The sequence below is a fragment of the Alosa alosa genome, chromosome 1 (assembly GCF_017589495.1).
Source record: "Alosa alosa isolate M-15738 ecotype Scorff River chromosome 1, AALO_Geno_1.1, whole genome shotgun sequence".
Taxonomy (NCBI): Eukaryota; Metazoa; Chordata; class Actinopteri; order Clupeiformes; family Clupeidae; genus Alosa; species Alosa alosa.
The window spans coordinates 49872887-49887912 of NC_063189.1; the positions used below are offsets into that span (position 1 = coordinate 49872887).

The 15026-nt window shown below is 37.0% G+C and overlaps 1 protein-coding gene across 4 annotated transcripts in view; it reads right to left on the bottom strand.

Annotated features, from left to right (window-relative positions):
* Positions 1-10201: 10201 nt before the first annotated feature.
* atg9b (autophagy related 9B) overlaps positions 10202-15026 on the bottom strand; it is a 91641-nt gene continuing 86816 nt past the window's right edge. For all 4 annotated transcript variants that reach the window (XM_048240448.1, XM_048240442.1, XM_048240431.1 and 1 more), the window contains 2 exons: positions 12561-12718; positions 10202-10511 (listed from right to left, as the gene is read on the bottom strand). In XM_048240448.1, the coding sequence (XP_048096405.1) occupies positions 12570-12718 (149 nt within the window). In that variant the 3' untranslated portion in view covers positions 10202-10511; positions 12561-12569. The remainder of the gene's footprint in view (positions 10512-12560; positions 12719-15026) is intronic.

Here is a 15026-nt window from a genome sequence, read left to right on the forward strand (position 1 = left end):
AACGTTATGACCATCAACAAGTAGCTAACGTTATTCATGCCATGAATGAAACCCATGATGGGTTTCATCAGGTCCCTTCACACAGTAGCCTAGGCTACAATCAAGCACCATGCAGTCTGCATTCATAAGCTATTCTACAGTAGGTGCTTGATTCTGCCGAAAGTGACCTGATAGAACCAGAGCCTAGTATCTATATGCCTAACATTACTTCTCTGGTTTACGTTAACGTTGTAGTTAAAACGTTAGGCCTATGGTAGGCCTATGAACTAATGCACTAATTAGTGCATTACGTTTGATTGTCGTTCGCTATCGAAACCTACAGCTAATCGGTCACTGTAAAGTTGACGACATATTAACGTTGATTAACAGTGGGTTTCTTTACATAATACATATCAACGTAGCAAAGTGCTAACGTCAACTATTTCACTAACGTTACCTAACGTTATAACGTTAGTTTAGTTATTTGTGACCCATCATTTCATACATATAACGCTAACGTTACATAATGTTTGACGACATAAATGACTCAAATACCAAAAAACCGGAACACTTACCTTGTCTCTAGTTAGAGAAATGTGCCTCTGAAGGTTTACGAGCAAATAAAGTGACCACGGCACAGCAGGCGAAGAAGTTCAGAAGATTCACAGCTCCAGCGGTAGCTCGCGTTCAGCTGTTAATTGTTTTCAGCTGCAGGTCACGTCATAATGCTTAAAGTTGCCGCCATGGAGGTCAATGTTAAGTCAATGGGAATGTATTGCTCTTTTATCGTAAATATCTCAAAAAGTATAAAGTTTACAAATGTAAAAATTACGTTGTACAATTGTTACAAGACCTTTGTAGGAGTGTTTCAATGACGTCAAACGGTTCAGTGGTTTTAGTGTCATTAAACGTCAAATTTGGTCGGAAGAAGAATAATAATAAAAACAGATAAGAAGAACAGTGATAATAGTCCATTGCATTTACATGCAATGCAATAATAAAATGCCTTGGAAGAACAGTACAGTGCATTTTCATGCAGTGTAATAATAAGAAGAAGCCTAGGAAGAACAGTACAGTGCATTTTCATGCACTGTAATAAAATGCCTTGGAATAACAGTACAGTGCATTTTCATGCACTGTAATAAGAAGCCTAGGAAGAACAGTACAGTTTCATGCACTGTAATAAAATGCCTAGGAAGAACAGTACAGTGCATTTTCATGCACTGTAATAAGAAGAAGAAGCCTAGGAAGAACAGTACAGTGCATTTTTATGCACTGTAATAAGAAGAAGAAGCCTAGGAAGAACAGTACAGTGCATTTTCATGCACTATAATAAATCGGATAACAATAGAGTGCATTTTCATGCACTCTAATAAGAAGCCTAGGAAGAACAGTACAGTGCATTTTCATGCACTGTAATAAATCGGATTTCAATAGAGTGCATTTTCATGCACTATAATAAAAAGACTTGGAAGAACAATATAGTGCATTTTCATGCACTATAATAATAATAATAAGAAGAAGAAGCCTAGGAAGAACAGTACAGTGCATTTTCATGCACTGTAATTATAGATATAGTCACCTACAAATGAAACAGAGGGCGCTTGTTTTATTGAGCAGGTCTTGCATAGAAGCCATTATAAGGCCGTATCTGTGTATTATTTGACATTTTAGGCTATGGTATGTTTATTTTTTCTTCAAACAGGATGTTAGTGTGCCATGGGACATTTTAGGTGTCAAAAGTGAAAAGGTTGAAAAACACTGGTTTAAATGGTTAAATTATTTGCGAGGTAGATGAGGTTTAATGTAGTTGTAATGCCTGAACAGTTAAATAGGTGGATAGCTTAAATGGTTAAATTATTTGAAAGGTAGATGAGGTTTAATATAGTTGGAATGACTGAACAGTTAAATAGGTGGATAGTTTAAAAGGTTAAATTATTTGCTAGGTAGATGAGGTTTAATATAGTTGGAATGACTGAACAGTTAAATAGGTGGATAGTTTAAATGGTTAAATTATTTGCTAGGTAGATGAGGTTTAATATAGTTGGAATGACTGAACTAGGTAGATGAGGTTTAATATAGTTGGAATGACTGGACAGTTAAATAGGTGGATAGTTTAAATGGTTAAATTATTTTCTAGGTAGATGAGGTTTAATGTAGTTAAATTGACTGAACTAGGTAGATGATGTTTAATATAGTTGGAATGACTGAACTAGGTAGATGAGATTTAATATAGTTGGAATGACTGAACAGTTAGTGGATAGTTTAAAATGTTAAATTATTTGCTAATTAGATGATGTTTAATATAGTTGGAATGACTGAAAAGTTAAATAGATGGATGGTTTAAAAGGCTAAATTATTTGCTAGGTAGATGAGGTTTAATATAGTTGGAATGACTGAACTAGGTAGATGAGGTTTAATATAGTTGGAAGGACTGAACAGTTAAATAGGTGGATAGTTTAAATGGTTAAATGATTTGCTAGGTAAATGAGGTTTAATATAGTTGGAATGACTAAACAGTTAAATAGGTGGATAGTTTAAATAGTTAAATTATGTTGTGGACAGAGGAAACAGTTGAACAAGATGTGTAGTCTTATTAAGAGAATGAGACTGTATGTTTAAAGCCTGAGAAACTGACAGTTGATGCAGGTGGCCGGAACACCTGGCCTAGGATTCTAATTGCTTAAGTGCTCTATTATGATGTCATCAGCCCATGTTAAGTCTATGGGGAAATTTTGAATAGTTTTTAATTAATAGTTTAAAAAGTATAAAAGTTACAAAGATGAAAAATACAAAGCCCCCATGTCCTACGTAACATAGTTTGAATGAAGTTTCTACGTTAAACGGTTGAAGCTGCATTAAATGCGTTAGCGGAAGAATAAGAATAAAATGCCTAGGAAGAACAGTACAGTGCATTTTCATGCACTGTAATAATCGTAAGAATAAGAAGACTTGGAAGAACAGTACAGTGCATTTTCATGCACTGTAATAATAATAAAAAGATTTATTGCTTGAATGATGGCTTTGTTCGTTAATTGAGGCTTTGTGTTATTGGGGGGCAAGCAGCGAAGCTGTGTAGGCACCTATTGTGTTTGTATGTTTTCTTCCCTATTATTCCGCCATGGGAGTCTGGCAGCCCATAGAACCGTTTGGTAAAAAGTTGTGAAATTTGGCACACTGATTGGGGACAGTCCAATTAATAATTTCACCAAATCAAGTTTCATGCCGGCACCTCTAGCGCCACCAACAGGCCAAAGTTGGATGTGCTGCTCATACAGAACTTTTGACCCATTGGCCTGATTTTCAAAAATGAGGTATCTTTGGAATCCTTGGACCAAGCCGAGTTCTACACATCTAATGCAGTCAATTTCCGCCATGATGGATTTTCCGCCATATTGGATTTTATCAAAATTGAAACTAAATTTTCACAGGTCACAAATTTCATCTAATCGTCACCAAACTTGACACACATTATTTTCAGACCATGCCTTATCAATGCATTACTTTCTGGAACAATTGACAAAAGCATGCATCTGTAACAGCCAATCGAAATTGGTAGCGAAGCCGCCAAACAGGAAGTGAGCGCATATCTTGGAAACCCTTTCAGGCATCAAAATCAAACAAGGGTCAAAATAGGAGAATGCTCAAGAAATTTGGTGACCTTTGACCTCTTAGCAAAAGTGCATTTTTGCTTGAAACTATTGATGTGTTTGGAATTAAAACTTACTAGTGGTGTCTGTTAATACTGTGGGAGGTCTGAAAGATGACAAATGGCAACTTCTGATGTCACTGTAATCGATCTAGCTGCCATCTTGGATTTTGACACAAAAACATTTTCACAGGTTACGCATTTGATCCGATCTTCTCCAAAATTGGCACAGACCATCTTCACAGAATGCCTTATTAGTGCATTCATTTCTGAAGCAATTGACAAAATCGTTTGCTCGTGACAGCCAATCGAAATAGGTGGCAACGCTGCTAAACAGGAAGTGAACTTAAATTCTAACCAATCTTCGGTTGTTTGACATGTAACTTGCTGTGACTGCTTATAGCCATATATCCACTGTAAAAAGTTCAACGTAAAATTTACAGCAACTTGCTGGCAGCAAATAACCAGTAAGTTGCTGTATTTCACTCTACAGTACACCTACTGTATATGAAAGTACCTATGCCTGATACTGTAAATGCAAACTACAGTAGTACTACCAGTGCTGTAATGTATACAGTATTGAATTGTCTACCGCATTTTTAATCACAGTACTTATGGATCATACTGTAACTAAGTACAGTAGTAATACCAGTGTTGTAATATATACAGTAATTTTGGGAAATTCATATCCTGCTTTATCTAAAGCCAGGATAAATTTGGCTAGGCCTAGGTATGGTTTAGGCTACACAAACTTGCATAAATAACCATTGACAACTTGTTATCAGTTTGAAAAGCAAGTACATTTATTCACTTTTTCCGTTTAGAAATTCTCGGTGCTGCATCCTAACGTTAGACCAACGGTTGCAGTCAGCCTGATCCACCACCAGTAGCAGAGTGAAGCAGCACCTAGCAGAAATAGAAGAAAAAAAGATAAACAGTGTTAGATAACAATTTTTTTTAACTGAAACTGAAGGCTACTTACAAGTGAAACTTTAGAATAATCATTTATATATATATATACTGTATGTTTTTTGAGTTTACTGTCAAAATGCCAGGCTGAAGATGGTGTTAGCATAACTCAGTTTCGCAAGGTATATTTAACGTTAGCCAGCTGAGTGAGCTCATTAATGATGTTTGCTTGCAGCAACAGCCATTCGTGCTGTTCGTCCGAACAACGGTTAATGATAAGTCAGATGTGACTTAAAGTTAACTTATATCAATATTGCTAAAGTTAGCCTATTAAACTCACAAAACCGTACATAATTACAAGGAGTTAACGTTAGAGCTACATAAGTTAGCTGGTAGCAGCTAAACCTCCACGTTAACGTTAACCAGCAGCACATCATCTTCAGCCTAACATTGTGACAGTAACATACTAGGCCTAGCACTACTAGCGAATGTTTTATATACATTATATGAATATAATAAACTGTAACTTACTGAGAACTAAGGTAGGCCTAATATAAATGAGACTGCCATAACGTTAACGTAACATAAAACATTAACGTTAATGCTACCGTCACAGCAACTATGATAGCTAGCCTAACATTAACGTTACTTAGGCCTACTTAGTTGATCCAACAAGCATGGATGAGTTTGTAAGTTAGACAGTACAACGTACATAGATTGTACACATGCCCGAATTTAATGTAGTACAATTTCACGATGAAACATTAACGTTACATAAATAAATGCTTGCTTACCATTAAGGTGGAGCTGCGAACTTGACAGAGTGCTGAACACCGTTGGTCTGACTCTGACTGAACTGTTGCTCAAAAATGATCTCCCACCGGACAGTTCAAACGTCGTCGCGCGGTGCACTACATTTTAATCACCACGTCAAAATTTCCCAGTAAACCCTAAATCCATGACTTTTCAATATCTTTGTATTTATGTGCAAAAAGAAAACAGAAAACCCCAACTGATTTTCCGCCATGTTTTTTCAAAATTTTCAAAAAGCTGACAAGTGAGGGAGGAGTCAGATTTATTACTGTGTTATGATTCACAGCTAATTTTTATTACTGTAGTTTGACCATTTTTGACCATAATTCATAGCGAAACCACAGCAACATACTGTATTCACAAATACAGTACACATTTTTCCCAAAAACAGCAGTGATGCTGTGAAAATCACAGCACAGTGTCTCAGTGTCTGATGTAACAACATTGAGTTGCATGGCAACTCCAGCTTGTTTGCTTGGCCCCCTCATTGCTGCTTGCAGCTATATTTAATAGTGTTTTTCTTTCTCTCTCTCTTCTCTTTCCCAAGGTGTTTCTATTCCATCAACCCAGCGAATAGATCTACAGTGGAGGAGACAAACACATCTGTCTTCATATGTACCCCAGAGTTCTCACCCCAATTCTGATGTCATGATGTCTGATTATTGACTAAGCTCAGTAAGATTTTACTTTGAGGTCTTTATCTGTTTAGTTCTTCAAGATAAAGAGTTTAAGATATATTTTTGTTCACATTCCATTGTTACTGAGTGCTTTTTGCCAATGTCAGTTGGTAGTAAACTAATGTCTGTAAACTCTTTCCCTAGAATTTACAGAGGTTTTGCTCCAATAAAGTATTTTTGATTAAAAAAAAAAAAAAAAAACTTTGTGAGACAACTCTAGATCTGGGTATGAAAAGATGATGAAACATACTTATATAGAAGGCTGGTATTTCAGATCTATACTAAAGTCTTTATACCATTGCAATATTCAGATATTGCTTTTGCATGAATAGTTATTAATGCATCAAAAGACATTACATCGTAAATAATTGTTGAGGAGTATCTACAAACAAATTAAATTAAATAACACTCCTATAATGAAGCTTTTACAGTGAAATAATGTTGCTTGTTTAATATTTTTCAGTAAAATTGAATGGGATTTGATGTACAAGAAGTGGCAACTGGTGTTAATTTTGTCACCTATTTTTAATTTAGTCTTGGTCTTAGTCTTGTGACGAAATGTCCTTTTTAGTCTTTATCATATTTAGTCATTCAAATATTGAATTAATATTGAATAAAATTTTTGTTAGTCAAGTTTTAGTCAACTAAAAGTCTCGTCATTTTAGTCTAGTTTTAGTCAAAAGAAAACTAAAGCTATCTTAGTCTTAGTCAGTTTTAGTCAAAACATTTTAGTCTTTTTTTATAACAAATTATTTCTGATTACCATTTCAGTCAAATAGTGTTTCACACATCTCAATTTTCTAACAATATTGTGTGTCCACAGGGCTACTCGACTGTTATAATTACTCATTCTGATTTTTTTTGTCAGTCAGTACATGCACAGGTACAGTGATGGCCAAAAGTATTGGCACCCATGCTAAAGTTGACTGAAAAGAGGAATATAAAATCATCTTTTGGAAATTGATCTTAATGCCTTAAGTGAAAAATGAGGAAATATCTAACCTTTAAGGACACCAATTTTCTTAGTGAATGAATAATGTATCATAAATAAATAAATGACGTAAAACTACGTGAGATCGCGGGAATACGTCCGTAGCGGCGGCTGGTGCGGCGGCCGGTGCATCAGGCCGGATTCGAACCGGTGATGCAATTCTTAAAGTGCTATAGCACAGCGCTGCCTTTTCTATGTGTGCCACGGAGACGCTGATTAATGCAGGATTCTCCCCTAAACGCCAAGATTCCACGGCTCCTGACAAAATATAAAACTCACAAAAAGAACCATTCCACCCTCTAAACTCTAACTCTAAACTCTCGAAAAGAACTTCCTGATGGTTTTATTTTAAAATTCTGCACTTTGTTCTAAAATAATAAAATATGTTGAATTACACTCTGTTCATTGTTGTTTAACCAAACTTTAATGTTTTCTGAAAATAGATGTCTTTCCCATTAACCCATGTCCAAATACCAATATAATACAATATTTTTTTCAGGGAAGGCATAAACCAAACATAGGGGTACACTCTGTAAAGTGAAGCTATAGTGTAATTTAGTTGCTCAAATGCTCAGTACTAGTACCTAGCAGTGGTAATAGTAGTGGATTGGTCTTTGTAACAGTTCTAACACTGCTATTATGAGGTATCACCATATTTCATTCTGTTTTCTTTAGATTAGATTATATGATATCAAGGGGAATGGTTATACTTATACTAAATCCTGGGAGTTGTGACACTGTAGATCTTTTAGATCAACAAATAATAACAATGATTGTCTTAGATACTGCCATGCATATGACTTGTTTTTTTATGTCCTAGACTCGGTCTCGAATCTTTTTGGACTCGGTCTTGTCTTGGACTCGGGCCTCTATGGACTCGGTCTTGACTAGTCCTGGTCTTGGACTCGACAAAGGTGGTCTTGACTACAGCCCTGCTACATGGTATCCAAATTGGAGCTGGAATTCCAATGCAATAGTAGCCCAAAATAATGACGTTTCCATATCAAAGAATCAAAAGTTGATTATGACTTTTAGTACAGATTACACTAAAAACTCCTAACCCTAACTCTCAAAAGACTATATTATATTTTACAGTGTTTACTATTAATTTATAGCCTAGAAATCTAGACGCACCCTAGCTCTAGCAACTCTCCGTTGGTTTGTGAGCTGGAAAAATTAAACTTCTATCAGGCCAATCAAATCGTGTATAGAGACAGTAGGCGGGCTTACCATAATGATTGATGGCAGAGTTGCAACGGTTTGACTTGAATTCCTTGCTACTTGAAAACAAAGAAGATGGATGTTGCTGTTGGCGAGCAGCATGACACGAGTTAAGCTTTTTTTAAGTTGGCAAAAGTTTGAACTAGCACCTGTTAAACATTTTCTGGGGGCGCCACAAGCAACATACAATATCAGTCACCGCAGACTGTTGTTATAACCAGCAATATAATCAGCAATATTGTGAGAGTGAAAACTAATGACATTCTGTCCCTGTTAATGCTATTGTACCAGTATATCCTTCAATTCATTGAAGCCCTTTAAAGGTGTGATAAATGTTTTGGCGCACGCATTACCTCCAACTCTTGGGTCTGAGCCCCCCTGTCTTTCAAACCTAGTGACGCCCCTGCTCAGACCGCCAGTAATAAAATGCAATTTGTTATGCAGGAATAATAATATGGATGATATCAGGTGCGTAAAAGACATTTGGATATTTTGTGTAGCCTAGCCTACTGTTGGAAACAATAGGCTATGACCAAAATGAAGGATCTTCGACAGGAAGTTCCTAGTAGGTGGGAATTTTCAGATGGGAGTGGGTAGTCAGCGCCTTATATGGCTCTGGGGGGTAGTAATATTCAAATTTCCCTTATTTGTGACATCTCAATAAGGGAGATTTTTGACTGGCTCACAGAAGCGCATAGTTTCAGACATCAACCTTTCTCAACTAACTCGCAAAAACTCAATGCACGGTTTTGTTTTGTACCTGGAGTGTTTGTAGAAGCATTAGAGACTCAAATGGAAGTACAAAAGCACAGAAAAAAATGAGTTTTGCATAATATGGCCTGTTGGAACTACATTAGTTTGCTTTCAGTAGTGGTAATTTTTCTAATTAATTTGTTTATTATTATGATTTTGCTCATTATAAGTTAATTGTTTTGAATTATATGTTTAGTCTTTATTTTGGTTAGTTTACTACAATATTTGGTTTAGACACCTGGGGGCAGTAGTGGGCACAGGTAAAGGTGAATATAGGTAGGAGGGGGCCTGTATGCACCTGGGTGGAGGGCATGTTTTTTTTTTTTACCAGTGCGAGAGAACAAATAAACCAGCCACAAAACCTTAATCCAGCCTGCTGCTTGAATGTTTGATTTAAGTTTAATTTCTTTTTGTTGACAAACAGGCCACTACATGGCCCCTTTAAGGGAAAAATCTTAAGGTGCTTTGTTCAACCGGGCCCAGGCCCTGGGACCACATTCCGAAGTTTCAAGTTTCTTGGTCTGATGGGTTTTGCTGCACAAACACTTTTAGGTGGAGAAAAATAATAATAATAATAATGAGAACAAAAACAATAGGGTTTCTGCAGCTTCGCTGCTTGGACCCCTAATGATGAGAACAAAACCAATAGTTTACCGCAGCTGTGTTGCTTGGACCCCTAAATATAGCCGTAAGCAGCAACGATTAGGCTCTAAGCAGCCCTTTGGGAGCCTTGTTGCTTATTGAATAATTTCTGAATTTTGCAGCATTTGTTGCTGCTGTACTGTAAGCCACAGTGTCACAGCAGATCTCAGCCTTAGAATTTTGGGCACTGATAATATAGAATTGTGAGAACTGAGGAGGAGTCAAGGTAACATCATGTCCTTTAAACAAACATGGGCAGCGCCCGCGAATCGAACTCTGGTCTCCAGCATTAAAGGCAGTGAAGTTAATACTGCACCACCATGCCCAGAAGGATTGCAGGGTGTGTATGTCTGTATTTATGTGTAACATATTCCATGATAAAAGTTTCTATGCTGAAATTCAAAATGTAAGTTTGAAGTTAATCCACTACTTGTCCCTTATTTTTTACATATAAAATATATAATAGTAGAACTGTTTACTCTATAAATAAATCAAACATCATAGGCCTATATGAATGCAAGTAAGGAAACAAAAAACAACAAAAACATCAAAACAATCAATTCAGAGTGCAGTTAGAACCAGTACATTGGCATAAAGCCCAGGTTTTATTTAAAATACTGTCTTAAAACAAGACACAATATGCACACACACTTACACACAAGCACACAACACTGTGGTACTATCTGGTGTTTCTTTGTGGGGGTGATGAGGACGACATCTGTGGTTTCCCCTCCTTGTTGACTACAAGAGCATTGTGAGAGAGTCCATAACCTCTGACCTCTCTGAAGTTCTCATTTATTGAACCAAACTTCTTGAATGGTGATCAGAAAAAGATCATGTAAGTCCAGTGTTTCCATCCATCTGATGAACGCTTCAGCTGTCAACAAATGTGAAAATGCTTTTACTCTAACTTTCTTTAGACATACAGCATTAAGAACAACAGTCTGCATGCAAGAGTTTTGGTATCAACTCGAAGGACAAACTAACAGACATCTCATTCAATGTAGTATATGCCCTGTAGTACATAGTACCACATAAAACTGAAACAAACAACCCTCTTATCCCATATCTCAAAATTCCGTAACCGTAAGTTACGGTCTCTGACGTGAATATTGAATATCGATATTTTTACTCCATTCAACATGTAGTTATAGAAAACGTGAAATTACAGATTCTGTCAGAAATGTCATTAACTTATTGCCTTTCTTCAGGTTGTTACCTTGCTAGGCAGTTTGTAGTGAAATTTTAGCTTGCTAACCTCTGTGTAAATGACAAACATCAGACGTGCTTGTCTGAACATTTTCTAAGATAGCATAACTTGAAATAGATGATAGCTATTCTACTCCTCTCAATATGTAGTTATAGAAAACATGATGTGAAATCACATATTCTGTCCGAAATGCATTTCAGAAGTTAGTTACTAGGTAATGTCTTTCTTGATGCCAGCCAGGTAATCAGAATTAGGGTAGCTAAACCCTTGTGTAATAAAAATGACTTTTCATACTTATACATATTTTGAGTGATTCAGAACGCTTCAATAGTTTAGGCTACCTGTTCTTGCGTGTGTGTGTGTGTATGTGTGTGCATACACACATGCATCTGTGGTTTTGTGATTTTTTTTTTTTAATGTATTACATTTGTATGGTTTTGCTGTTGTTTCAGATGGAGGATGATAAGATTTCAGATTTCATTTATTAGTTTGACATGGCAAAAACATTAGAAAAATTTAATGTTTTTACATTCCTGAATTTAGTCAAGCAACAACGTAAAACTCATAAATAAGGGCATATATAAAACAAGCTAAATTTATCAAGAGGACAAGTACAGTAAGTATAAAATTACTTATAGTACTGTTTAAGAGCACGAGGGATAAAATAGAGTTAATGTTTTTTGGTTCTGCTCCTAGATGTAACCACTTCCCTATGTTTTCTCAATGAGTAGACAGTTGTAGACAGGTCTGACTTGGGAAATCATATATTTGACATGAGCGTCCCAAGATAAATCTGATGAAATCTGTACTCCAAGAAGTTTGAAGGTTTAGGCTCTAGTGATTTCTTGTCCAGCAATCAAAGGTATGGGAGGACAGGACAAGCCCTACACAGACCTTCTTGTAAGCCTGAAGAGGAAGAGGCAGCTGACTTCTGATGAGTGTGCGCTCACAATGCTGAAGACCATGAGGGGATGGAGGAAGAAGGTATAGATTTAGGTGGTGTGCATAGGGCGGTGCAGACTGCCACTAAAACACAGCATGAAATATACTTCTTCAAATGTTTTTCACTCACACTATTGTCTCAGACATATGTGGTTTTATAAACTGGAAGGGGTGGGAGCTTGTGCTTAGTAGGCCGTCGTATGCAAACAGTGCAGGGACATGGGACGAAGAGACCCCCAGAAGAGTTTCACAGGTTTCTGGGATTGATCATTTACATGGGGTTCACTTCCCTCCTTAATATCCACTGCTACTGGGGAACCAAGTCTCTGCAGAGATCGTGTGCCAAATTGTTTATGCCACGTAATCATCTAAAGGCTTTTTGGCTGCTCTGCATGTAGTAGATCCAGCTACAGAAAACAATTAAGATCGTCTTAGAAAACTGCATTGGACCATTTGATGGACCACCTCAAAAATAATGTTGTGGGGACATGAGGTAGTGTAGAATAGAGGGCAATGTCTTAGCAGTACAGTGGAAGGACACTTGTTCATTAACCTGCCTGTCCAATTTCCACAATGTGAATGATTTGATTGATGTACTGTATGTAGACTAATGAAGAACAATTCAGTTTGGGACCCAAAAACCCAAAAAACAATTCAGTTTGGGACCACTCAATAACCCGAAAAATTCCCTTTGGTCCTACAGCCCACTAGTCCGACGTCCCTTTGTTTTGAAAAAAATAAACCCTTTTAACCATGCAACGATTGCTCCCTTACCACAAAATTTTAAGGCACTTCAGAAACTGCTCCTGACTCAGATGCTGATCTGTTTATTATTATTTCTTCTTCCTCCTCCTCCTTCTCCTCCATCCAGCCACCCAGTCTTCTATTGCTGGGAATTGAGTGGTTGTCTGGATTGATGGATGCCACCTGACCTGCAGGTGAATGGAAAGGAAGAGTAACAGTTTTTTCCAAATACAGAAATGTCTTCAGAAGAGGTCACATGCACCTAGCCTGGAAAATCCAGACCCTGTTAACCTAGAAAGATTAAGGGTCTAGCCACGAATAATGAAATTGGCCCAACTCGAGGGGGGGCACCAAGCATGTATTTGAAAATCTCACTGCCCGCAATTGGATAACACTACGACCAATGTTTACTGACTAATTCCGGACTTCGACGCAATTGGATGACACTACGACCAATGCTTACTGACTGATTCGTTGCAGCGCTGTCGTCATCTGTTTAGCTCGCCATTGGCCCGCCTATCAGATACACCGATGTGACTGGTTCCTCGCGATGAAAGGGGTAAAAGTAACGTGCATCATTACTCATTGCCAGAGTGTCTTGCAGAGACAATTCAAATTGGGCTCTCGCGAGTACTCTGGATTTCCAGGGTAACATGCACCACCACTGATGAAAATAACTGTTTTTGTAGTATTAGAAAATATGCAACAATCAATTTGACACTCTTTCAAAATACTATTCCTGGTTGTCTTGGACATCAACAATATTGTCAGTGAATGTTAGCTGTTTGACTATAAGTTAACAAAATGGGGTTCTGGGATTCTGCTCCATGTATACTTATTCCGGTATCTAATGACACTTTGAAAGTGGATGAATTATGATATACTCTTACACTCATATCTCAACTCTGAGTAGCTCAGTAGATAAAATGGTAAGTCTTCCAAGGAGCCCAGGAGACCTGGGTTTCGAAACCCACCTGAGACATTGTAAGTCTTGTTTCAACCGTTTAACGAAGAAACTTCGTTCAAACTTTGACAAGTAGGTCTTGAAAAGGACACTTAAGCGATGTATTTTTCATTTTTGTAAACTTTATACTTTTTGAGATATTAACAAAAAACAAGCTTAATTTCCCCATAGATTTTGCATTTAGCATTTTGACATCATAATAGGCTATTTACGATTTAGAATGCAATCAACTGCACCTGTGCTCTCTCACTGACTGCAGCAACTTCAGTGGAACCTCTCCTCTGTGTCTCTCTCCATTCAACTGGATAGCTCACTTTTCTCTTCCCCACTTTCTTTCACTTATTTTTCTTCACTGCATCCATTAAACTATCTGTCTATCAACATCCATCAAACTATCTACCTATACACATTCATTAAACTATCTGTCAACATCCATAAAACTACCTATCAACATCCATTTCTAATGTAACTCCAGAGCAACCAACATGATTACCCTAGCAACCAGCATAGCAACCACCATATCAACCCTAGCAACACCCTAGAAACCATCACAATTACCCTAGTAATATAAATACAATATACTTTCCATTTAATTATCTCTCTATCCATCTACTTCCAACCATTTATTCATATATTAAACTATCTGTCTATCAACATCAATTAAATGTTCTATCTATCAACATCTATTAAACTATTCCAATATATTAAACCATCCATCAACATCCATGTCTAATTCAATTACTACTTAGCAACCTCCATAGCAACCAACATGATCACCCTTGCAACCAACGTAGCAACGTAGATTATGTTTTATACCGATTTTTTGTCAACTTCACTGTACATCTATGCTTGCATTATCTTGTTTTAACTACATGATATTTTACATAGCATTTTCATGTACTGGTAATTCATTGGAATCGCATTTCTAGTTATTCTTGCAACCATTTTTTCTACATATAATTCAGCAAGATCCATTTAATGTAGAAACGTTGTACTTCGTACAAACGTACAAAGTTTCGACATAAGAATGACCTGACACGGTCATGAACACGTCACTTAATAACAGAAGCGTTATGTCATAAACATTTTTTATGACTTGTTTATGACACGTTCATGACAATGTCATGTCACTCTTATGTCGATACTGTCAAGTAAAGTGTAACCCTTTGTTCAAACTTTGTAACATAGGTCTTGTAAAGGACCCATGAGCAATGTATTATTCATCTTTGTAACTTTTATACTTTTTAAACTATTAATTAAAAAACTATTACAATTTTGTTGGTGATTATGACATTACAATAGGGCCATTAAGCAATTAGAATCCTGTGCCAGGTGTTCAGGCCACCTGCAGCAACTGTCACTGTCTCACACAATGTCCTAATAGGATCCGAGCGAGCGACTGTCTTGTATGTCTGTCCACGCTGAATCCGTTAAATATGCCGTTTATTGCGACATATTTCTTATTCAAAATAGCAGAGCAACAGAAAGAAAATAGACACGGGGCGGCCGACAAAAGTTCTCTCAAAATGTTG